Source organism: Coregonus clupeaformis, chromosome 31, assembly GCF_020615455.1.
Source record: "Coregonus clupeaformis isolate EN_2021a chromosome 31, ASM2061545v1, whole genome shotgun sequence".
Lineage (NCBI taxonomy): Eukaryota > Metazoa > Chordata > Actinopteri > Salmoniformes > Salmonidae > Coregonus > Coregonus clupeaformis.
The window spans coordinates 38,416,091-38,441,783 of NC_059222.1; the positions used below are offsets into that span (position 1 = coordinate 38,416,091).

General features: G+C 42.3%; 2 protein-coding genes across 5 annotated transcripts; both read left to right on the plus strand.

The window, feature by feature from the left end:
- Positions 1-1,298: 1,298 nt before the first annotated feature.
- On the plus strand, positions 1,299-11,865 carry LOC121547694 (vacuolar protein sorting-associated protein 26A). The gene is made up of 9 exons (XM_041859088.2): positions 1,299-1,391; positions 4,502-4,651; positions 5,569-5,644; positions 6,158-6,314; positions 6,521-6,685; positions 8,479-8,585; positions 9,036-9,104; positions 9,285-9,427; positions 10,742-11,865. Exons 1-9 carry the CDS (start codon positions 1,389-1,391, stop codon positions 10,856-10,858), a joined length of 987 nt encoding a protein of 328 aa, XP_041715022.1. The 5' UTR covers positions 1,299-1,388; the 3' UTR covers positions 10,859-11,865.
- A 1,982-nt stretch (positions 11,866-13,847) lies between these two features.
- LOC121547696 (ATP-dependent RNA helicase SUPV3L1, mitochondrial-like) lies at positions 13,848-25,296 on the plus strand. Of its 4 annotated transcripts, none has more exons than XM_045209891.1 (15): positions 13,848-14,257; positions 15,775-15,852; positions 15,962-16,069; positions 16,193-16,307; positions 16,667-16,835; positions 17,045-17,156; positions 17,304-17,381; positions 17,559-17,650; positions 19,358-19,538; positions 21,340-21,433; positions 21,863-22,082; positions 22,168-22,248; positions 22,372-22,548; positions 23,912-24,060; positions 24,252-25,296. In XM_045209891.1, the coding sequence occupies exons 1-15, from the start codon at positions 13,972-13,974 to the stop codon at positions 24,661-24,663; spliced, it is 2,352 nt and encodes a 783-aa protein (XP_045065826.1). In that variant the 5' UTR covers positions 13,848-13,971; the 3' UTR covers positions 24,664-25,296. The 4 variants fall into 4 exon arrangements, with proteins under 4 accessions (XP_045065826.1, XP_045065827.1, XP_041715023.2 ...); XM_045209892.1 differs by having other exon boundaries at positions 13,848-14,134; XM_041859089.2 differs by lacking the exon at positions 13,848-14,257 and adding an exon at positions 15,608-15,642.
- The last annotated feature ends 397 nt before the right edge of the window (positions 25,297-25,693 follow it).

The window sequence follows — 25,693 nt, forward strand, 5'->3', positions numbered from 1 at the left end:
TTACAAAATAGCCTCCAACACTCTACTCAGCAAATTGGATGTAGCCTATCACAGTGCCATCCGTTTTGTCTCCAAAGCCCCATATAATACCCACCACTGTGACCTGTACGCTCTTGTTGGCTGGTCCTCACTACATATTCGTCGCCAAACCCACTGGCTCCAGGCCATCTATAAATCACTGCTAGGCAAATCCCCGCCTTATCTTAGCTCATTGGTCACCATAGCAACACCCACCCGTAGTCTGCGCTCCAGCAGGTATATCTCACTGGTCATCCCCAAAGCCAACACCTCCTTTGGCCGCAATTCCTTCCAGTTCTCTGCTGCCAATGACTGGAACAAATTGCAAAAATCTCTGAAGCTGGAGACACTTATCTCCCTCACTAACTTTAAGCATCAGTTGTCAGAGCACCTTACCGATCACTGCACCTGTACAGAGCCCATCTGAAATTAGCCCGCCCAACTACCTCATCCCTATATTGTTATTTATTTTGCTCATTTGTACCCCAGTATCTCTATTTGCACATCATCTCTTGCACATCTATCATTCCAGTGTTAATACTAATTGTAATTATTTTGCACTATAGCCTATTTATTGCCTTACCTCCATAACTTGCTACATTTGCACACACTGTATATATATGTATTTCTGTTGTATTTTTGACTTTGTTTTGTTTTACCCCAAATGTAACTCTGTGTTGTTGTTTTATCGCACTGCTTTGCTTTATCTTGGCCAGGTCGCAGTTGTAAATGAGAACTTGTTCTCAACTGGTTTACCTGGTTAAATAAAGGTGAAATAAAAAAAATAAAAAAATGTAGGCCCTAACAGTTTGTGGGCGCCGTTTGTCACCATTATAGTGCAATTAATGTATTGTTTAGTGTTGTGTTGCGTTAACTGTAACTGTGCCGCTGGCAACAATTTAATTGCGTTTTTTTGCCAACGTTTACGGACACCAGTCATATTAAACGGGTGTTGTGGGTTAGTAAATTTATCCATTATTCTGCGCTCTGACACACTCAAACGAGAGTGCTCTGAAATCGGACTACCTAGATACCCAGAGTGAATTTATGAATGCACCTCAAGTAACGCTGGTTTGATACACAAAGTGCTGCTATATCAAAGTCAAAAGATATTACAGATAAACTGCCTTTTCTAAGGAAAGTTACTTTAGACAATAGAGATTTTGCCAAAACCTTCAGAAAAGTATTAAATCATCTGCAAACAGTGAATGTTAAAATGTGCACTAGACGTTGGACTTTTATTTTGTAATGTATGTTGCCATTGCTTCTGTATTCACAGGAGCAGTATGCTACTCTGGTTTGTGTATCATCACGGGAATTAACAACACGGAGGCTAGCTAGCTGTCTACACAGCAGTTTAAACAGCTGAAATGGTGAGTTCAAAATGAAAGAAGTAGCAAGACATACATAAACAGAGATGTGCTAAAGGTATTGTCATCCTCGGACCCTTTGTTTAGTTTTTCTTTCTAATTCGTTTGCTAGCTTGGCTAACGGCTAGCTAGCTAGTCTAGCATAACGTTAGCTTCGGTATCAACACAGACGGGTCGGAGGCCCACTGTGTTCTTCCTAGCTAACACGTTTTAGTTGGTGGCAATTGGCTAATGTAGCAGTTATATCGTTTCCCACTTTGTGGTGATTATCGATGCAAGTTACGCAAAATTGCTGGCTAACTAGCTTGTCTGGATGTCACGAGAAATGTTATTTTTTGTTGAGGTTTAATGGCGGTTGGCATCCAATGTGTTGCATTACCGCCACCAACTAGACTGGAGAATACATCTATTATACTTTGTAACCCTACACTCGTTAACCCCACCATCCTATTCCACTATTTAACCCCATCTGGTCATGCACCAGGCCAACGGCCTGGGAGGACGGGACACCACCACTCAACACACCCAGTAACTCTTCTTAAGTCAAATCTCGTACACACAAGTACTCCTCTGCAGCTGCCACAACATATATTTTCTGTGACTTACGTTCCATCTCTGCGGTACAGTTGATAACCATTGCTATGAAAGCTAAGAAGACAACTTTACTTAAGGATATATCACTCGTTGGCCTATCCCTCTGTGCTGACACAGATCTACACTGAACCAAAAATATAAATGCAACAGGTAAAGTGTTGGTCCCATGTTTTATGAGCTGAAATAAAAGATCCCAGAAATGTTCCATACTCACAAAAAGCATATTTCTCCAATTTTGTGCACAAATTTGTTTACATCCCTGTTAGTGAGGAATTCTCCTCTGTCACCCGGACAGCTGATGAAACTGTGGGTTTGCACAACCAAATAATTTATGCACAAACTGTCAGAAATCGTCTCAGGGAAGCTCATCTGCGTGCTCGTCGTCCTCACCAGGGTCTTGGCCTGACTGCAGTTCGGGGTCATAACCGACTTCAGTGGGCAAATGCTCACCTTCGATGGCCACTGGCACGCTGGAGAAGTGTGCTCTTCACGGATGAATCCGGGGTTTCAACTGTACCGGGCAGATGGCAGACAGCGTGTATGGCGTTGTGTGGGCGAGCTGTTAGCTAATGTCAACTTTGTGAACAGTGTGCCCCATGGTGGTGGTGGGGTTATGGTATGGGCAGGCAGGCAGTAAGCAACGGACAACGAACACAATTACATTTTATCGACGGCAATTTGAATGCACAGAGATACCGTGATGAGATCCTGAGGCCCATTGTTACGTTACAGCCTTATTCCAAAATGGATTAAGTAAAAAGAAATCATCATACATCTACACACAATACCCCATAATGACAAGCGATAACAGGTTTTAGAAATGTTTGCTAATTTATTAAAAATAAAAAAACAGCTACTTTATTTACATAAGTATTCAGACCCTTTGCTATGAGACTCGAACTTGTGCTCAGGTGCATCCTGTTTCCATTGATTATTCTTGAGATGTTTCTACAACTTGATTGGAGTCTACCCGTGGTAAATTCAATTGATTGGACATGATTTGGAAAGGCACACACCTGTCTATATAAGGTCCCATGGTCGACATTGCATGTCAGAGCAAAAACCAAGCCATGAGGTCGAAGGAATTGTCCGTAGAGCTCCGAGACAGGATTGTGTCGAGGCAAAGATCTGGGGAAGGGTACCAGAAAATGTCTGCGTTGAAGGTCCCCAAGAACAGTGGCCTCCATCATTCTTAAATGGAAGAAGTTTGGAACCACAAAGACTCTTCCTAGAGCTGGCCGCCCGGCCAAACTGAGCAATCAGGGGAGAAGGGCCTTGGTCAGGGAGGTGACCAAGAACCCCATGGTCACTCTGACAAAGCTCCAGAGTTCCTCTGTGGAGATGGGAGAACCTTCCAGAAGGACAACCATCTCTGCAGCACTCAACCAATCAGGCCTTTATGATAGAGTGGCCAGACGGAAGCCACTCCTCAGTAAAAGGCACATGACAGCCCGCTTGGAGTTTGCCAAAAGGCACCTAAAGGACTCTGACCATGAAAAACAAGACTCTCTGGTCTGATGAAACCAAGATTGAACTCTTTGGCCTGAATGCCAAGCGTCATGCCTGGAATAAACCTGGCACCATCCCTACGGTGAAGCATGGTGGTCACAGCATCATGCTGTGGGTATGTTTTTCAGCGGCAGGGACTTGGAGACTAGTCAGGATCGAGGGAAAGATGAACGGAGCAAAGTACAGAGAGTCCTTGATGAAAACCTGCTCCAGAGCGCTCAGGACCTCAGACTGGGGAAAAGGTTCACCTTCTAACAGGACATCTAAGCACACAGCCAAGACAACGCAGGAGTGGCTTCGGGACAAGTCACCTGTGAATTGAAATGCATTCCAGGTGACTACCTCATGAAGCTGGTTGAGAGAATGCCAAGAGTGTGCAAAGCTGTCATCAAGGCAATGGGTGGCTATTTGAAAAATCTCAAATATAAAATATATTTTGATTTGTTTAACACTTTTTTGGTTACTACATGATTCCATATGTGTTATTTCATAGTTTTGATGTCTTCACTATTATTCTACAATGTAAAAAATAAAGAAAAACCCTTGAATGAGTAGGTGTGTCCAAACTTTTGAATGGTACTGTAACTCCATCTCATAATCAGAGTTGGACATGGCTCGAGAAACCCTCAGTTTGCACACAATGCATGAACAATCCTCCATTCATCTTTAGCAAGGGCACGCGGAGCGCTCAATCCAGTCAAAACTACTAGAAATGTTGACTGAGTTAACGTCAGCTGTCAGGTTAGCCGATTAAATGCAACTCCACGATTTACGATGGAGTTGAGCGGCGACTTGTACGGGCGGACTGTAGCTCCAAAGTCACATGAAATAAAGATTTCAGCTCCCAAAGAATAGCCCACTGTTACATAAGACATTGTTAAAGCCCCATGGGAAAAATGACTTGGTACTTGGCAGGTAGATGTTAGGTTATTTCTGTGCCTGTGTAACGTTATATGATTGTATGTGCCTTTGAGATGATTGTATAATTATTAAGTCTTCTTGTGTTTCAGAGTTTCCTGGGTGGTTTATTTGGTCCTGTGTGTGAAATTGACGTCCTACTCAATGATGCAGAGACTAGGAAGACCGCAGAACTCAAGACAGAGGATGGAAAAGTGGATAAGAACTACCTGTTTTATGATGGAGAATCTGTCTCTGGGAAGGTGAGCGTTGCGCACACACACACACTTGACATGACGGCGATCAATGCTGTGCACCTGACTGCTTCCTATGTCAATAGGCAGGTTTCCATTGACCAAGGTTTATTTGACAAAAGCAATGACAAAAAAATCACTTTGTGACAGGTGTTAAGGAAAGGGCAGATATAGGAGAAACGTTCTAAAGACAGACAAATAAAATGATATGTTCCTACGGGTGGATTTCTCTTTTGACAAACGTTCTTTATTGTGACAAATAATTTTGAAGGTACATGGGGCACGTGAACTCATCGCGTAACTATAAAGTGCCACTCCACATTTCATTTGATATGCCTACTGCTTGCAAAATCAAAATGTTCAACTATAAAAGTAATGTTTCTTTGCAGGACAGTGATTGTCCTGACTTTCAGGAATGCCTGAATTGCTTCACCTTGCTTTTCTGGTTGGTTGGCAAGTTTCACCATCCAATTATTTCAGATCTACAGGAGTTCAAGTTTCACCATGGCACGGGCCGTGGCGATATGTTGACACGAGAATTATTAGAATATGGCAAATATTTGTCCATTATTGCATTCTATCCATGCTGGCTTTCGCAGGGCTACCTGAGACATGAAACAGATATGTGGGAGGGTATAGGCTACAGGCTGTCTGCAATTTATTAGGCAATTTGCCTAAATGGGTAATGGAAACACTTCAACCACTTCATTTTTATTCGACACTGTAGGTTTTTGCGAAAAAGCGTTTTATTTTAAATGTGTGATGTCATTACTTCCAGCTGTTTTGATCGTCAGGATAGTTACATGGAAATGCACCGTAGCATCTATTTTCTATGCGAACTTTCTAAATGTCGACAAGTTAATGGAAACATAGCTACTGTGTCCTATGCCAATACCCCATAACTTGTTTTTGTGTTTTCTTGTAAGGTGAATCTCAATGTGAGGCAGACAGGCAAGAGACTAGAACACCAAGGGATTCGAATTGAGTTTGTTGGGCAGATTGGTGAGTTTGTGTAAATTGATATTTTGACATTGTAACCTAACAGCAGCGCCCACCTCAAACACCAGCCATGCATTGTTCATTGGTTCACAAACCAAGTGCGCTGTCAGTCTCATTAATGCTAAACCGCTTAGCAAAGCATGTGCTTGTCATGTGAAAACCGCAGTTGTCCACACTCCACACCACACACTCTGGCCTGGTGGCAAAACATTTCTGTGAGGATTCCTTGACCATTACTGAGGGTTGGTTCAATGTTGTCAAACCGACTGAGGAAGTTTGGGGAAGCCTTCAAATAACATATTATTCTCTGAATGTCTGATCATAGGCCAAAAGTTAAAATCTAATACAGGACAATCTAGGTTATTAGATTTAGGCCTCCTTCCCTATTTATACTTTTGTTCAAATAAATGTTTCCGTCAGTACAACTGATGTGCTTATTGGAAATGTGAGGTTCCTGTGTGTGGTGATGTGATGAACCTAACAGAGGTGTTTAAACTTGGGGTCTATGTCTTTCAGAGCTCTTCAATGATAAAAGCAACACACATGAATTTGTGAACCTGGTGAAGGAGCTTGCCTTGCCAGGGGAGTTGACCCAGAACCGAAGCTACGACTTTGAGTTCATACAGGTGGAGAAGCCCTATGAGTCTTACGTTGGAACCAACGTCCGACTCAGGTTAGCGCACAAGACTCTGTCATACCCAGACATCCTCTGCATCGTCCCTTTCTATTGGCACAGCTTGAGATGATCAGTGAAACTGCATCAGATGGCTTCTTGTTGTCATTGCTGCATTCACCTTATGAATATAAGCACCGTGTCAGTTGAATGTAATTTGCATTGTTGTAAGCCATCCATAATTCTCCAATTGTTATTTCCTGTAGATATTTCCTCAAAGTGACAGTAGTGAGGAGACTGTCTGATCTGGTGAAAGAGTATGACCTCATTGTCCATCAGCTGGCCACTTACCCTGATGTGAACAATTCCATTAAGATGGAAGTTGGCATTGAAGACTGTCTGCACATAGAGTTTGAATACAACAAGTCCAAGTAAGATATATACCACGATAAGACATTCATGCATTCAAACCACTTTTTAATAACCATAGCACAATAGCAAATGCATGTCAAAATCAGTATCAGATTTAGAAATCATAAATTAAATGATTATAGAATTTATATATACATTATTATAAATACAGTGAGGGGGAAAAAAGTATTTGATCCCCTGCTGATTTTGTACGTTTGCCCACTGACAAAGACATGATCAGTCTATAGTTTTAATGGTAGGTTTATTTGAACAGTGAGAGACAGAATAACAACAACAAAATCCAGAAAAACGCATGTCAAAAATGTTATAAATTGATTTGCATTTTAATGAGGGAAATAAGTATTTGACCCCTCTGCAAAACATGACTTAGTACTTGGTGGCAAAACCCTTGTTGGCAATCACAGAGGTCAGACGTTTCTTGTAGTTCGCCACCAGGTTTGCACACATCTCAGGAGGGATTTTGTCCCACTCCTCTTTGCAGATCTTCTCCAAGTCATTACGGTTTTGAGGCTGACGTTTGGCAACTCGAACCTTCAGCTCCCTCCACAGATTTTCTATGGGATTAAGGTCTGGAGACTGGCTAGGCCACTCCAGGACCTTAATGTGCTTCTTCTTGAGCCACTCCTTTGTTGCCTTGGCCGTGTGTTTTGGGTCATTGTCATGCTGGAATACCCATCCACGACCCATTTTCAATGCCCTGGCTGAGGGAAGGAGGTACTCACCCAAGATTTGACGGTACATGGCCCCCTCCATCTTCCCTTTGATGCGGTGAAGTTGTCCTGTCCCCTTAGCAGAAAAACACCCCCAAAGCATAATGTTTCCACCTCCATGTTTGACGGTGGGGATGGTGTTCTTGGGGTCATAGACAGCATTCCTCCTCCTCCAAACACGGCGAGTTGAGTTGATGCCAAAGAGCTCGATTTTGGTCTCATCTGACCACAACACTTTCACCCAGTTCTCCTCCTCTGAATCATTCAGATGTTCATTGGTAAACTTCAGACGGGCATGTATATGTGCTTTCTTGAGCAGGGGGACCTTGCGGGTGCTGCAGGATTTCAGTCCTTCACGGCGTAGTGTGTTACCAATTGTTTTCTTGGTGACTATGGTCCCAGCTGCCTTGCGATCATTGACAAGATCCTCCCGTGTAGTTCTGGGCTGATTCCTCACCGTTCTCATGATCATTGCAACTCCACGAGGTGAGATCTTGCATGGAGCCCCAGGCTGAGGGAGATTGACAGTTATTTTGTGTTTCTTCCATTTGCGAATAATCGCACCAACTGTTGTCACCTTCTCACCAAGCTGCTTGGCGATGGTCTTGTACCCATTCCAGCCTTGTGTAGGTCTACAATCATGTCCCTGACATCCTTGGAGAGCTCTTTGGTCTTGGCCATGGTGGAGAGTTTGGAATCTGATTGATTGATTGCTTCTGTGGACAGGTGTCTTTTATACAGGTAACAAGCTGAGATTAGGAGCACTCCCTTTAAGAGTGTGCTCCTAATCTCAGCTCGTTACCTGTATAAAAGACACCTGGGAGCCAGAAATCTTTGTGATTGAGAGGGGGTCAAATACTTATTTCCCTCATTAAAATGCAAATCAATTTATAACATTTTTTACATGTTTTTTCTGGATTTGTTTGTTGTTATTCTGTCTCTCACTGTTCAAATAAACCTACCATTAAAATTATAGACTGATCATTTCTTTGTCAGTGGGCAAACGTACAAAATCAGCAGGGGATCAAATACTTTTTTCCATCACTGTATATAAATGTACCTAACCTCAACTGTCTTCTCAGATACCACTTGAAAGATGTAATTGTGGGTAAAATCTATTTCCTTCTGGTGAGAATCAAAATCCAGCACATGGAACTTCAGTTGATCAAGAAGGAGATGACTGGAATAGGTGAGATGAGGTTCACTTAAATGGCAGGTGTTACTCTATTTAATGATAACATTTTTATTTTAAATTATTTAATGTTTTAGATTCTTCAAATTTTGTGAAAACCTAAAACTGCCCTGTAATCTCGGCTTTTGCTTTAAGAACAGTGTGAAATGTACAGTACCAGTCAAACGTTTGGACACACCTACTCATTCAAGTGTTTTTCTTTATTTTTACTATTTTCTATATTGTAGAATAATAGTGAAGACATCAAAACTATGAAATAACACATATGGAATAATGTAGTAACCAAAAAAGTGTTAACCAAATCAAAATATATTTGAGATTTTTCAAATAGCCACCCTTTGCCTTGATGACAGTTTTGCACACTCTGGGCATTCTCTCAACCAGCTTCACCTGGAATACTTTTCCAACAATAGTGTTTGTATTTGGTCATGTGAAATTCCTTCGCAGGGCCTAGCACAACTACAGAGACGGACACTGTTGCCAAGTATGAGATAATGGACGGCGCCCCTGTGAAAGGTAAGCACAATATGGTGTTGGTTTGTCCCAATATTATGATTTTATTTCATTTTATCTTGTTATTTCGCCCCACCAAAGCAGCATAATGTTTTCAGGACTTGTAGTGTACATGTAAATCTGTCTCTTCTTGCCATGGAACTTGTTTCACAGTCCTCTTCATGCCTGTTCTTTCGCTCTTAGGAGAGTCCATTCCCATCCGTCTGTTTTTGGCTGGCTACGACCTGACAGCCACCATGAGGGACGTCAACAAGAAGTTCTCTGTGCGGTACTTCCTCAACCTGGTGCTGGTGGATGAGGAGGACAGGAGATACTTCAAACAGCAGGTACAGAACATCAAAGCCAACCTCCATTTACTGGTTTGTCGTTATTGTTCCAAGACTGCAGATACACTGTATATACAAAAGTATGTGGACACCCCTTCAAATGAGTGGATTCGACTATTTCAGCCATACCTGTTGTTGACAGGTGTATAAAATCGAGCACACAGCCACAGCCATGTCTCTGCCCTGCTAGAGCTGCCCCGGTCAACTGTAAGTGCTGTTATTGTGAAGTGGAAACGTCTAGGAGCAACAACGGCTCAGCTCGAAGTGGTAGGCCACACAAGCTCATAGAACGGGACAAACGAGTGCTGAAGCGCGTAGTGCGTAAAAATCGTCTGTCCTCGGTTGAAACACTCACTACCAAGTTCCAAACTGCCTCTGGAAGCAACGTCAGCACAATAACTGTTTGTCGGGAGCTTCATGAAATGGGTTTCCATGGCCGAGCAGCCGCACACACAAGCCTAAGATCACAATGCCAAACGTCGTCTGGAGTGGTGTAAAGCTCACCGCCATTGAACTTTGGAGCAGTGGAAACGCGTTTTCTGGAGTGATGAATCACGCTTCACCATCTGGCAGTCCGACGAACTAATCTGGATTTGGCGGATGCCAGGAGAACGTTACCTGCCCCAATGCCAACTGTAAAGTTTGGTGGGGGAGGAATAATGGTCTGTGGCTGTTTTCATGGTTCGGGCTAGGCCCCTTAGTTCCAGTGAAGGGAAATCTTAACGCTACAGCATACAATGACATTCTAGATTATTCTGTGCTTCCAACTTTGTGGCAACAGTTTGGGGAAGGCCCTTTCCTGTTTCAGCATGACAATGCCCCCGTGCACAAAGCGAGGTCCATACAGAAATGGCTTGTCGAGATCGGTGTGGAAGAACTTGACTGGCCTGCACAGATTGCTGACCTCAAACCCATCGAACACCTTTGGGATGAATTGGAACGCCAACTACAAGCCAGGCCTAATCGCCCAACATCAGTGCCCGACCTCACTAATGCTCTTGTGGCTGAATGGAAGCAAGTCCCCGCAGCAATGTTCCAACATCTAGTGGAAAGCCTTCCCAGAAGAGTGGAGGCTGTTATAGCAGCAAAGGGGGGACCAACTCCATATTAATGCCCATGATTTAGGAATGAGAGTGTATGTCTGTGGCAGCAACATATTACAGTAGTTAAATATTACAGTAGTTTGAACTCAAAACGAGGAAGTAGGCCTATAGTATTATTGAAAGTGATCGTCTTATCTCAATATGCACATTTACAATAACCTATGAGAGGATCACTCTTACTAGTGTTGATGTAATACTTCTCTATTACCAGGAAGTCGTTCTCTGGAGGAAAGCTCCTGAGAAAATAAAGAAACGGAACTTCCACCAACGCTACGAGTCGCCAGAGCCACGGCTGACCCTTACTGCTGAGCAGCAACCCGAAATGTGAAGACCATCGGAGTGAAACGGAAAACGTTGAGACTGCTCCTGATTATGCTTAAAGCAAACAAAAAGAGAGAGGGGGTGCAACTTGACACGCAAGGAGAAAATGAAGAGTCAGCCATTTTAATACATCTACCTTCTGCAATGTGACAGTTAGCGTACTGTATGGACCCGTCTCTTTGACACACAATAGATAGCACTGGAACGGGAGCTACCATCAACCTAACCTCCCTGTAAAAGAGGCACTTGGTTTGGCTCAACACTGGAGACCTGGCATACAATCATTCACTACTAGATATTTCAAAGGACGTTCCAGTGCATGTAGGCAGGTCAAAGTGAATGTGATGGGTTAGTATCATGTCAACGCTGGCTGTCAGGGTCAGTTTCTAAAGTCAAGCTGTAAGACAATAGGCATTATTTGAGCTCAAATAGTGCCATGTTTATAATTCACTGAAAGACGTAAAATATTTCTATCTCCTAAGTTATTTAGTGTAGCTGGAACCTGTAGTTTCATTCTCTTTTTTTCATTTAACTTTTTCTTGTATTTTGCGCTTTTTTTCTTCAAATAGAAATATATTATATATGAATAAATGGTTTTGCTAGTGGATTGAGGCACCACAAAATGCTGTTTAAATAAAAATGTCAATGTGTTGTTTTCATCATCAGTAGTTAGGTCCTACATGTATATCTGTATGTCATGCTTGATGATGGTTCTGAGAATGGTTACTTACATTACATTTTTTGGGAGATTTATGGAAATACCACTTTAGGATAAATATTTATGCTCAGATGGGGCTGTGCTACATCTGAACACTATACAGGCAATATCTATGTTAAGTGCCTGAAAGGTCATGAAGAAACTGTTATGCCAAATACTGCCCTGACCCACAACTGCATGTTCAATTTTATACTGGGTCCAATATGTAACAGACTTGTGTTGACGTTGAACATTTTTATGTATCCAGCCTCAGTCTATATCCATCCATCATCAATTAAAGGAAATGCGAATTTAGACTTGTATGTATTGGAGTGATGTCTTTAATACATTCTGATTACTTATGCACTGAACCAAAATATAAATGCAACATGTAAAGTGTTGGTCCCATGTTTCATGAGCTGAAATAAAAGATCCCTGAAATTGTCGATACGCACAAAAAGCTTATTTCTCTCAAATTTTGTGCACAAATTTGTTTACATCCCTGTTAGTGAGCATTTCTCCTTTGTCAAGATAATCCATCCACCTGACAAGTGTGGCATATCAAGAAGCTGATTAAACAGCATGATCATTACACAGGTGCACCTTGTGCTGGGGACAACAACAACAACAAAAACACTCTAAAATGTGCAGTTTTGTCACACAATGCCACAGATGTCTCAAGTTTTGAGTGAGCATGCAATTGGCATGCTGACTGCAGGAATGACCACCAGAGCTGTTGCCAGAGATGGCGTCGCGTTGGCGAGCGGTTTGCTGATGTCAACGTTGTGAACATAGTGCCCCATGGTGACAGTGGGGTTATGGTATGGCAGGCATAAGCTACGGACAACAAACACAATTGCGTTTTATCTATGGCAATTTGAATATACAAAGATACCGTGACGAGATCCTGAGGCCCATTGTCGTGCCATTCATCCGCCGCCATCACCTCATATTTCAGCATCATAATGCTCAGCCTCATGTTGCAAGGATCTGTACACAATTCCTGGAAGCTGAAAATGTCCCAGTTATTCTGTAGCATATGGGGATGTGTGAAATTTACTCCTCAACCTTAAGTGTCCCGCTTGCGTCACCTCATTAGCTAGCTTTTGAGGTGGCGCAATCGGCCTTTACACTTCAATGGTCTGCATACTCACCAGACATGTCACCCATTGAGCATGTTTGGGATGCTCTGGATCGACGTGTATGACAGCATATTCCAGTTCCTGCCAATAACCACCAACTTTGCACAGCCATTGAAGAGGAGTGGGACAACATTCCACAGGCCACAATCAACAGCCTGATCAACTATATGCAAAGGAGATGTCTCGCTGCATTAAGCAAATGGTGGTCACACCAGATACTGACTGGTTTTCTGATCCACACCCACACCTTTTTTAAAGGTATCTTTCACAAACAGATGCATATCTATATTCCCAGTAATGTGAAATCCATAAATTAGGGCCTAATGAATTTATTTCAATTGACTGGTTTCCTTATATGAACTGTAACTCAGTAAAATCTTTGAAATTGCTGCAAGTTGCGTTTATATTTATGTTCAGTATATTAGGGGTTTCACTCTTGTAATTTCCTACGCAATCCTTGTTTCTTTCAGACAGACAAGTGTATCAAACATGGGTGTATCCTTTCTATAGGGATTTGCACATTTGGGATTTACCTGGTTATATGCATTACAATTAAAACTATCACAACAATATTGTGTTCCACGATCTCACTCAAATGCTGAGTCATAGTAGGCATTTTCATTTCGTGCATGAAGTTTCATTTGCATTTGTGTATAACCAGAGCTGCCAACTCACGCATTCATCGTGAGACACACTCAATTGACATCGATCACGCGCTGTCACGCTACACGTCTTATATCTCACGCTGGAACCCCAGAAAATGTTTGTTTTTTTTGGTGTGCTTTATTTTCATGAATTGTGTGCAGGTATGAATATGAAGGCAGAATCTCTCCAAACACGATCATAATTTAAAACTAACATTTGTTTTGAGGTTTTTAGCGATGCGCACTTTGACCTTTGAACCGGCTTTGACCTTTTTGGGGTCCTTTCGGTTTGTGAAATGTAGTCACTACAGACATGCCAGAAGTATTGTCAGTAGATTTGTGCTCACATAACTATGTTATTTAAATGTATGATCACGTAATTTTTATAAAAACAATTGTATATTTTCTAATTAAAGCAACGCATTTCCTGAATTACTATAATACATTTTTATTTTACAAATCGCTACAGGCATGTTTTTAGATTCCAATCCAAACAAGGGTCTTCCTGCACGATGTAGACAGTCTTCTGCTACAATACTGTGCAAATAATTACCAGCAAAATATTATGATAAACTGCATAAAATGGGACATTGAAAAGTGTTTATTGACACAAACCAACATAATCTAGCAACCAAGGATGTCAGTAAACCGCTGTATGCTGTTGTTCTCACGAGTACAGCACAGAATATGCGCCATATCTGTACGAAACAAAAACGCTCTGGTGGACGGTCGTTGTGGAAACGTTGGATCTATAACGTTATTGAAAGACCCCTTGCCTGGTCCTGTGACCTCCAGACGAGGTGTTTATTCGAACAGTTCGTCACGATCACCAGACACCTCATTATTTGTGCCTCTCAGCATCAAGAGTGATGTCGGTGGTGACTGGGCTGTGGGAGCTGAGCTCACGCAACCTTTGGACAAAAGTACTGTACTTTTAACATCCATATTGTTGTGCTAACTGTTAATGTTGTTGATTGCCAATTAGACAGATTAGCTGTCAATGGGGAGATGTTAGTATAACTGAAACTGACTTCCACTGAACTGTTGATCATAGCCTGTCGATGACAGCTAGCTTGCCAGAAGACACCAGTGAAATGATTTATAAACCCTGGATTGCTGACGCTATGTATTGGCGAACGAGAGGCTTTGAAGCCACCGGTCGGCCATATTGGCACTCCCCAGTAGGAGCAGTCCTCCGTAGGAATGAATGGAATTCTACAGTATTTCAATTAAATGTTTCAAGGCCAACATTACATGTATTTATGTATTTGTTGTAGTTGAGACAGTAACATTAGTACAATATATATATATACCTAAGGAAAATACATATTTTTTTATTTTATGTTTAGTTCACATAATATAATTTAAAAGTATGCATTAAGGTGTCTGTGATATAGTAAACGTGTCAAACACGAATATTTTTTAAATTGAGTGCCAAGATGGCTGCGCAGTTATACACATTGGAAGATCATGTACCATTGTGCTTGTTTACACTAAGCTGTACTGAGGTCGGAACGCAATCATGGTTACATTAAGACACCGTGGATAAAGGTACAATTTGGAGTTCAGTGGCATATCCCATCCCTGCATTGAGGTATGTTCTCCAACCCATATCTTGCGCCGGCTCCACACTGTCTTAATGTAACCTAGCCCTTGAACATGACTCCGTTCCATTACACATAAGTAATTAGACGAAGTAGTTGTGACGCTCGGTCTGAGTGTCGGTACGCTTTTGGAAGCGTAAGGACATTATCTTCCATAAAAGGTTCAATTGAGTCACACCTTTATAGAGTTGAGGTTCCCATACGGCCATATTTCCATGTTACAGCGCTTGTTTATGGAAAACAGATGGAAGACAGAGTGGACTACCTGTACTAATTAGTTATCTGCATCGCTGAACACCTGTGTGTAAACAAAAGACTGACACCACATTGTCACTGAAAACAGGGAAGATCTGATAAAGGATGGTATTAATCAAATAAAAGAAAAAAATTATAGGGAGAATCAACTAAAGGTGTTAACCCTCCACATCTCTCAAGCCAACTAGAGCACTGGGCCAGCTGCTCTTAAATATCCCCTGTGCCAGCAAAGGTGAAACGCCTTCTGACTAACGAGATGACAAGCCAGCACAGGTGTAACACATACTGACTAACGAGGTGACACCAATCAGTGCGCCCAGCGTGCTAACGTCCAACCTCGAAATATAAATGGGAAAACCAAAGCCTGTAACATTGTGAAATGAAAGTAGAGGGATTTATGTTTCTAGAACCGTACTGCAATTGAGAATCGATTCACGTTTGGATGGAGTGTTTGTCTATTTCCTGTCAATATATATTTTGTTAACATGTTTGCTGGGACTCGCTTCCTAAAATGTTCATAGCTTCAGGAATAGGCCTACTGCATGGCAATTTTATCAGACATATGTGGTTTCTCCTAACAGGTGAACTTCTAAAAATGCTGAATAAGTTCTACAAGAGGAAAGAGATGCAAAAAATAGCTGCGGATCAAGGTCTCGATGGTGAGAACAACAATCATTTTCAACTAGTTGGCCTACCGGTCGGGTACCCTCATCAAATATAACCAGCCTCATGGTCGTACCAAAACGTTAATCTCTGTGTTGTTGTTAGCTCGTCTCTTTCACCAAGCCTTCATCAGTTTTCGGAAGTATGTGCTGGAAATCTCTACGCTTAGCGCAGATCTTCATATCATCCTCAATGATATATGCTGTGGAGCAGGTGAGTTCAACACTCTGCTTATCATGTAATGAATCGGGTGATTGAGAACAACTGCGAGTTGGAACTGAATTCCAAGCCCTCACACCTTTTCAACTGATGACTGTTTTTGCTTGTGTTCACCAGGCCACATAGATGACCTCTATCCTTATTTCATGAGACATGCCAAGCAGATTTTCCCCATGCTGGACTGCATGGAGGATCTACGCAAAATCAGTGATCTGCGTGTACCAGCTAATTGGTAAGTATCTCACTTCAGGTGAGCTCAACATTACAATGAACATTTTGAAAATGCTCTTCCATTCATTGTATCCATTTCAAATGGTTTTTGTTGTTTTTATTGTCACATACATTGGGATAGGTGCATTGAAATGTGGTGTTTTACAGGGTCAGCCATAGTAATGGGGTGCCCCTGGGGCAAATTAGGGTTAAGTGCCTTGCTCAAGGGCACATCGACATATTTTTCACCTTGTCAGCCGCGCGTTCAAACCAGCGACCTTTCGGTTACTGGCCCAACGCTCAACGTAATTATACATACAGCACCGTGTTCACACAATACGCCACACGTGTTTTTCAGCCCTGCACCTGAATGTTTCCCAGGTACCCTGATGCTAGAGCTATCCAGAGGAAGGTGATATTCCATGCCGGCCCGACCAACAGTGGAAAGACCCATCATGCAATTCAGAGATACCTGGCTGCCAAGTCTGGTGTCTACTGTGGACCGCTGAAGCTGTTAGCCCATGAGATCTTTGAAAAGAGCAACACTGCTGTCAGTATGACCCATCTTTCACTAGTAAACCTCCATAGAGAGATGTCATTTAGAAGGCTTTTTGTGTAGCTAATACCTTGAAACAATTTAAGCAAAATTAGTTTATCTAATCGGAAGTGTTTCTTACCAATCATTTCCAAAATGTTTAATTAAATTCTTGGCGCACTATGTCGAAGGAAGACGTTAAATCAACGTTTCTTTCTCCCCAGGGCGTGCCGTGTGATTTGGTAACAGGAGAAGAGAGAACATTTGTGGATGCGGAGGGGAGACAAGCTGAGCATGTGGCCTGTACTATCGAGATGTGCAGTGTCACAACTCCATGTCAGTGTCTTATCTTACCTCTCAACTTAATAAACATATTTCATGTACATGAGGTTCTTTTATCACTTCCATTTAAGTATTGATATTAGTTGACACTCGTTATCACCAGCTGTGTTGACTAACATGTGAAACGTGTCTTCTGTCCAGATGAAGTAGCGGTCATTGATGAGATCCAGATGATCAGAGACATATCGCGGGGATGGGCCTGGACCAGGGCTCTTCTCGGTCAGTAACTTCACTGTGACAGTTGGGACAAACAACCGACCATTGTAATATCGCAAAATCTGAATATTGTTACGGTATATAAATTACCAGCTATTTACTAAGTCAATAACGATATGGTAAAATTATAATTTCACAGTAATAACTATGGATTATTTGTTTTTCTCTGTCTGGGAATAGGTTTGTGTGCTGAGGAGATCCATGTGTGCGGAGAGCCTGCTGCGATTAACTTTGTCACAGAGCTCATGTACACAACAGGGGAGGAGGTGGAGGTGAGTCTGGCCAGTCTACTGAACATTAGTGTGTTTGGCTTCTAATGAGACTGTCAGTTATTTGGGGTAGAGGCCTGATTGTCATTAATATGATTCTGCTGAATATCAATAGCTCATGTAGGGCTGTGGCGGTCACGAAATTTCGTCAGCCGGTGATTGTCAAGCAAATAACTGTCGGTCTCACGGTAATTGACCGTTAATTAACATAAACACATTTAGCATCTACAAGCCATTTTTAAGTCTAATAAATCCATGTAATATAGCCTACACTTTCACAATAAATCCATTATTTATTTTAGACGGGTCTAAAGAGGCTTGATATGAAGAAAATGTAGTCTATTTCAGAACAGAATAGCATACTCTGAGTTGTCCTTATGTTAGTTCCTGATGTGGCTATGCCAAATGGCTGTGGGCTACACTAGTTCATCTAGCAGACAAGATTAGCTTATCATTCCGTGGCATTATTTTATAGTATGAAGAATACAATTGAACAAAGCTGAATAAAATACAAATATATTCTCCAAACGATTTGAGGGAGTGCGCACATGCAGCTATTCTGTGTTGAGTGGTTAACAAAGAAACAGGTAATCCTATATGCTTAATTTAGAGTTATTAATGTAACTTTAGTTGTTCTACAAACGTTGGGCTTTGTTTTGATTTTTAATACATTGTAAGGCTGCATGATTCAACTCTAATGATGATTTGAAAAAAGTGGCTTGAAAGGCATGAGCTCTGCTTAATTTTTTGCGCAGGCTGTACCCACTTCATCAGTCTCTCATTCACAATTTGACAAGCACTTGATAATGCCTCGAATTTCACGGCGGTATCCCCTTTGTGGGCGTAATGCACCCTAAAGAAATCCATGCCTTTTGCGGCCTGGAGTGCAGTGTTGTGCCCTTCTCCCTGAGTGTGCTGTGCAATCCGATGCGTCTCTCACTCACACGGCTCTCCGTCACGTGATCGGGTATTTCTCACAGGCTACAAGTTAAGACACACATCGGGGACACAACTGCGTGCGTCCTTATCCAATTCCGAGGTGCATATTGAAGATATTGTTAGAACTGTCCACATTTACTTTTCATCAGCCAGCAAGATGAGTAGGCCTAACGAACACCAAAAGCACTAGCCTATGTCAATCTACTATCCCCCATAGTACAAAAGTTGACCTATTCTGTGCGAGAAATAAATATTCCAAACATAGTCTGGGACAGTTGTGGGATGCGATAGAGCCCAAATTAATACAGCCACTAGCATCAAAAAAAGTTTTTTTTTATAATTCACAGGTGAAAGGCCAATATTGTCACCCATCAGACTTCTTGATTTACTCTTGTCTTTACATATGCTAAATAATGTGTGAAATTTGTTTTGATTTAGAATGGACAATTATCATGCACCTGTATCGAAACGGGCAGCAGAAAAAATACATTTGCATTGATGTCGGAGTGATTAGAGGGACAATATAGTGCTGAGTACCAGGCAGTTAGTAAGTTTGGTAAGCTACTAATGACCATCAGCAGCATCAGAGCTTGGAGAAGCCTAATTACCATGACTAAACGGTCACATGGAATTTGACTGCCATCATGACTCGTGACTGGCGGTAATATGGTCACCGCAACAGTCCAAGTCTCATGTTAAAATTAATAAATAATCCTACGAGAATTAAACTCAGGCTTCTAGTGTCTTACAGTTGACCTATTCTACTGGCAGGTTCGTAACTACAAGAGGCTCACTCCGCTCTCAATCCTGGACCGTGCTGTGGAGTCTCTGGATAACCTGAGACCAGGTGACTGCATCGTCTGCTTCAGCAAAAACGATATTTACTCCATCAGTAGGCAGATCGAGATCCGAGGCCTGGAGTGCGCAGTCATTTACGGAAGCCTTCCACCAGGTAAGGCTTTCCTCTGTTCTAAGATGTCCACAGAGCATAGTGATTGAGGTGATGGAGAGGTAGAAGTGTGAAACATTTTAAATACGAAAATTCAACTTGTTCAGGTGCTGGACGGAAAAACAAAATAACTGATATACAGTGGGGGGGGGAAGTATTTAGTCAGCCACCAATTGTGCAAGTTCTCCCACTTAAAAAGATGAGAGGCCTGTAATTTTCATCATAGGTACACGTCAACTATGACAGACAGATTGAGAGAAAAATCCAGAAAATCACATTGTAGGATTTTTAATGAATTTATTTGCAAATTATGGTGGAAAATAAGTATTTGGTCAATAACAAAAGTTTCTCAATACTTTATTATATACCCTTTGTTGGCAATGACACATGTCAAACGTTTTCTGTAAGTCTTCACAAGGTTTTCACACACTGTTGCTGGTATTTTGGCCCATTCCTCCATGCAGATCTCCTCTAGAGCAGTGATGTTTTGGGGCTGTCGCTGTGCAACACGGACTTTCAACTCCCTCCAAAGATTTTCTATGGGGTTGAGATCTGGAGACTGGCTAGGCCACTCCAGGACCTTGAAATGCTTCTTACGAAGCCACTCCTTCGTTGCCCGGGCGGTGTGTTTGGGATCATTGTCATGCTGAAAGACCCAGCCACGTTTCATCTTCAATGCCCTTGCTGATGGAAGGAGGTTTTCACTCAAAATCTCACGATACATGGCCCCATTCATTCTTTCCTTTACACGGATCAGTCGTCCTGGTCCCTTTGCAGAAAAACAGCCCCAAAGCATGATGTTTCCACCCCCATGCTTCACAGTAGGTATGGTGTTCTTTGGATGCAACTCAGCATTCTTTGTCCTCCAAACACGACGAGTTGACTTTTTACCAAAAAGTTCTATTTTGGTTTCATCTGACCATATGACATTCTCCCAATCCTCTTCTGGATCATCCAAATGCACTCTAGCAAACTTCAGACGGGCCTGGACATGTACTGGCTTGAGCAGGGGGACACGTCTGGCACTGCAAGATTTGAGTCCCTGGCGGTGTAGTGTGTTACTGATGGTAGGCTTTGTTACTTTGGTCCCAGCTCTCTGCAGGTCATTCACTAGGTCCCCCCGTGTGGTTCTGGGATTTTTGCTCACCGTTCTTGTGATCATTTTGACCCCACGGGGTGAGATCTTGCGTGGAGCCCCAGATCGAGGGAGATTATCAGTGGTCTTGTATGTCTTCCATTTCCTAATAATTGCTCCCACAGTTGATTTCTTCAAACCAAGCTGCTTACCTATTGCAGATTCAGTCTTCCCAGCCTGGTGCAGGTCTACAATTTTGTTTCTGGTGTCCTTTGACAGCTCTTTGGTCTTGGCCATAGTGGAGTTTGGAGTGTGACTGTTTGAGGTTGTGGACAGGTGTCTTTTATACTGATAACAAGTTAAAACAGGTGCCATTAATACAGGTAACGAGTGGAGGACAGAGGAGCCTCTTAAAGAAGAAGTTACAGGTCTGTGAGAGCCAGAAATCTTGCTTGTTTGTAGGTGACCAAATACTTATTTTCCACCATAATTTGCAAATAAATTCATTAAAAATCCTACAATGTGATTTTCTGGAATTTTTTCTCAATCTGTCTGTCATAGTTGACATGTACCTATGATGAAAATTACAGGCCTCGTCTTTTTAAGTGGGAGAACTTGCACAATTGGTGGCTGACTAAATTTCCCCACTGTACATCCCGCTGTGACATTACTCAATCCTTGAGGTAAAATAGTGTGCGTCATTAAAGCACTGAATTATCTGGTCAACAGGCACCAAGCTATCTCAAGCAAAGAAGTTCAATGACCCAGAGGACCCATGTAAGATCCTGGTTGCAACGGATGCCATAGGGATGGGACTAAACCTGTGAGTTGAGCATTGAAACTGATCTTGTTAGCTTGTTTTAATTGACCTCTGACAATCATATTACGTTTGAAGTACATTGTTCTACACATTGTCATAAAACTTCTAAACAGAAAAAAACAAACCATTTCTTGCATGATTAGTTGATTTCAGTTTGCTGCGGAGTTGTTGTTACAATGCAGGAAATGTAAAACTTGTATTCAAGGTTTAAAAGGCTTCTGACATTTGTGATTTCCACTTAGAAATGTCACAATTGATTTTCCCTTACGAAAACATTTATCAACCCCTATAAAAATGTCCATTAATTATAGTCCACATAATGATTCACATGTCCTGTTGCTGCAGGATTATTTTGCTGCTGTAGCAAACTGGCTCAAATTAAGATCCTACACCTGTATAAGCTCTCTGTCTACCATGCCCCTCCCACATAAGGAGTATCAAGAGAATCATCTTCAACTCCCTGGTGAAACCCAACATCAATGAGAAGGGTGAGAAGGAGATGGACACCATCTCCACGTCTCAGGCTCTCCAGATTGCCGGGCGGGCCGGACGGTTCAGCTCCATCTTCAAAGAGGGCGAGGTCACCACCATGCACCGCGACGACTTGCCTATCCTCAAGGAGATACTCAGCAGGAGTGTCCACGCCATCGAGGTGAGGAATATGGACCGTTTCTGACCTTTTGATCTCCTGTTTTTCGGACTATTTAATGACCTAATGTTAAATTTCCGACTCCTAGATAGCTGGGCTGCACCCCACAGCAGAGCAGATTGAGATGTTTGCCTACCACTTACCTGATGCCACCTTGTCCAATCTGATAGTAAGTATCTTTACTTCACTACAATTTACTCTGTAACGAGAATTAAGACTTACTGTTCAATTCAGATTAGTATAGAATGATTTGTGTTCATTTAAAAGTCACGTTTTTCCATTCTATCCCCAGGATATATTTGTGAGCCTCTCACAAGTTGATGGTATGTACTTTGTGTGCAACATTGACGACTTCAAGTTCCTGGCTGACATGATCCAACACATTCCCCTCAACCTGCGCTCTCGATATGTGTTCTGCACTGCACCCATCAACAAGAAGCAGCCCTTTGTGTGTACCTCCTTCCTAAAGGTAGGAGCAGAGACATGTTTACAGTGGATTCCCCATTCCATTAGCAACACTGGTTAAAACACCTGGGCCCCAATTCACAATGAAGGAGTGCTGATATACAGTTTCACCTTTTTAGATAATTATTTAATTATAAGATGAGACGTTGAGGATTATAATAATACCGCTTTGATGTCATACAAGCAAGAGAATTTGCAAGAATTTGCCGTGGACCACATCTGAATGCACTCATGACTCCACCAAAATTACAATCTGCGAAAGCCTAACACTGTAAGATAATTTTTTACCATTATTTAGTCATGTTGGCAATCGAACAAGCTTTCAAATTATGTGATTGTGGGTTGCCTGAACTATTTTGGGTTGCCTAAACATCAGTAATTGTGCGAAGGCTTAGAAGCAGGGCTGTTCAAAACAAACAACTACCAGTGAGCTTGCTCTAGTTCCTCAACGGCACAGCTAGGAGAGCTCAAAAAGCACCTTTATAGAGCTAGACTCTTGTTCGAGTCATAGTATAGTGCTTTGAAATGACTTAGGAACTGTGCACAGTTTGGAGAGGTGTGTGTCCACTTGGAGACACCAGTTAGACCTCGCACTCAAACCATTGTCATAATGTTTTCTTATGTTGCACCTACCCCACAATTTCCATGAATATTGTTATTATGTAACTGAATGTATCCAGAGTATTTTCAGATTTCGTTATCAACAAATGCGGCAAAATACACATAAAATCAATGGTATAATGTTTGGATTCAGTCTTGTGTCAGGTGAACTGCTGTGTCCTCACCTTTTGTGAAATAATTTTCCCATGATCTCTAAAAATGTTTTAATTGCTGCCATGGTTACATACATGTGCTTTCCATATTTCTTCTGTAAGAAACATTTTAAATGTAGCCCTACAGGCCAATTCCGAGTGTAAAGGGTTAACAAGATTGTATGGACAGGTGGAACCTGATCCTAGATCAGCACTCCTACTCTGAGAGGCTTTGTGAATACTCTGACCTCTGACCTCTGAATTTGACTGGTTAACACCCTCATTTCCTGTCATTCAGTGATAGGTCCACCGTTTGGAATATAGAATTTGTCACAGGAAGCACACGTCCTTGCATGAGTCACGCCATTGATTCATATTCTGGCATGATCAGCATGTTGCCAGTTTGCCTCTGAACTGTCGTGCAGTAACTGTAGCAGCATTGATAAGGTTTTGTTGGGCTTTAAGGGACGTGACATTAGTGGTGTTACGGCAGCAGTATTGATAAGATCTGTGGGTTGGGTGAGTGAAACGTGACTGTGGTCTAAAGGTAATCCTATGGTAATTGGCTCTGGATGATGAGACCCTGATTGTTTGTGACGCTCTCTCCGTCTGCAGTTTGCCAGACAGTTCAGCAGAGATGAGCCCCTGACCTTTGACTGGGTGTGTCGGCTCGTCAGCTGGCCCCTGGTCCCACCCAAGAACATCAAGGACCTGGTGCACCTGGAGGCTGTCCATGATGTGCTAGATCTCTACCTCTGGCTCAGGTGATCCCATCTCTCACCACTCTACCTTTACCAAAACCATTCACCAATCAAAATGACCAAGTGTTCTTCTTGTGCTAAAGGTCATCACAGAATTGAGTAACACAATGTGCCTAACGAGGTCATTGATTGTCTTTATTGCAATTATTCTCAATCAGATATGAATAATACTCTCTTTATGACTTTGTCTCCAGCTACCGCTTCATGGACATGTTCCCGGACGCCAATCATGTCCGAGAGATCCAGCAGGAGCTGGACAGCATCATCCAGTTGGGCGTGCGCAACATCACACGACTCATCCGAGCCACGGAGACCAGCGCCCCCCCGGCGACGGACACCCTCTCCAATCAGAGGAGGCCGGGGCCCAGCCCAGTATCCCCAAGGAGGGTTCGAGGCGCTCCCAAGGCCCAGCACAGTGGAGTAGAGGCTGGGCAGCTGGACCAGTCCCTAGGCTCCCGCCTGGTGCAGGAGGGCTTACTGACTCCCCACCTCCTAAGGCAACTGCAGAAGGAGTGGTCCAAGGAGCACCGTCGAGAGGAAGGAGGAGTCAAACTGGTTGCGGCGACTTTGAATAATAAAATGAAAGGGAAGAAGAGACAGAAGTGACGTCTCTGCTTTAGGGCCTGGTCTTCACAACTACCAAACACACAGGAGTTTGTGTCCTGTTATTTTGACTGGACTTCATACCAGGCAGTATCATGCAGAAACGGAACGAAGATACCTAGTCAGTTGTACAACTGAAATGGGTCTTCCGCATTTAACCCAACCCTCTGAATCAGAGAGGTGCGGGGTGCTGCCTTAATCGATATCCACGTCTTCGGCGCCAGATGTTGACCAATTGGATGTGTAGGTCCCAGCTCCCGTCTATAACTGCTCAAAAAGTCATTTTGTGGCCCAAAGGGTGAAGTAATATCTTTATTACAAAGTCATTTTGTAGTTCTCTTTTTATCACTTGAAAAATAAAACGGTTGACTGCATCTTCACTTAGATAGTCTGTCTCATGCAGCAAGTAATGACTCATTTTTACACTGTGAGGTAACATTGCTTGAGCAACTGTCATTTGTGCCCATCCCATGCTAGGGCTAGCCTACTGTAACAAACTCAAATGTTTGAGACATTGTCGTTTGCACTTACTTTACACCACTGATTATATGCTGCTATGTATGATTTACCGAACTGACAGAGCATAAGTGATAATGTGATTGATAAAATAAATTCATTATTTTTCTTTTGACGAGACGTAAGGTGACAAGTCTCTAATTCTTTATTTGACACTTTACTTGTAACGACAATGTTATAAACATGTCCTCAAGCTTCATAACAAATGGTTATAAGATGTCATGGCAGTAATTTTCTTGCCTTATGCCTGCTTATAAGGCCTTTTATAATGAACACTTTATACCACATGACAAAGGTCATGTGACACTTTTAGACCAGGCCGAGACCTTGTGCTGCGTTCTAAGTGTTCTCTCTTCACTGGGATTAGCTTTAGCTACTTTCAAAACACAACAGCCACTGAGAGTGGGAATGTAATTATTTCCGTTGTTGAACCCATCCTTGTCTTTTGACTTGGACACAGTAAAAGGCCCCATGCTTCCAAAGGAAAGTGCTCTTTGGAACCAAGCCAAGGCATTGC

Excerpts from the sequence above, each read along its gene's own strand:
- LOC121547694 (XM_041859088.2), top strand. Across the intron at positions 9,105-9,284 it reads GGACGGCGCCCCTGTGAAAG|GAGAGTCCATTCCCATCCGT; the intron begins GTAAGCACAATA and ends TTTCGCTCTTAG. Across the intron at positions 9,428-10,741 it reads GGAGATACTTCAAACAGCAG|GAAGTCGTTCTCTGGAGGAA; the intron begins GTACAGAACATC and ends CTCTATTACCAG.
- LOC121547696 (XM_045209891.1), top strand. The coding sequence starts at position 13,972 with ATGTCAGTAAACCGCTGTATGCTGTTGTTCTCACGAGTACAGCACAGA. Across the intron at positions 21,434-21,862 it reads ATAGGGATGGGACTAAACCT|GAGTATCAAGAGAATCATCT; the intron begins GTGAGTTGAGCA and ends CTCCCACATAAG. Across the intron at positions 22,083-22,167 it reads GGAGTGTCCACGCCATCGAG|ATAGCTGGGCTGCACCCCAC; the intron begins GTGAGGAATATG and ends TCCGACTCCTAG.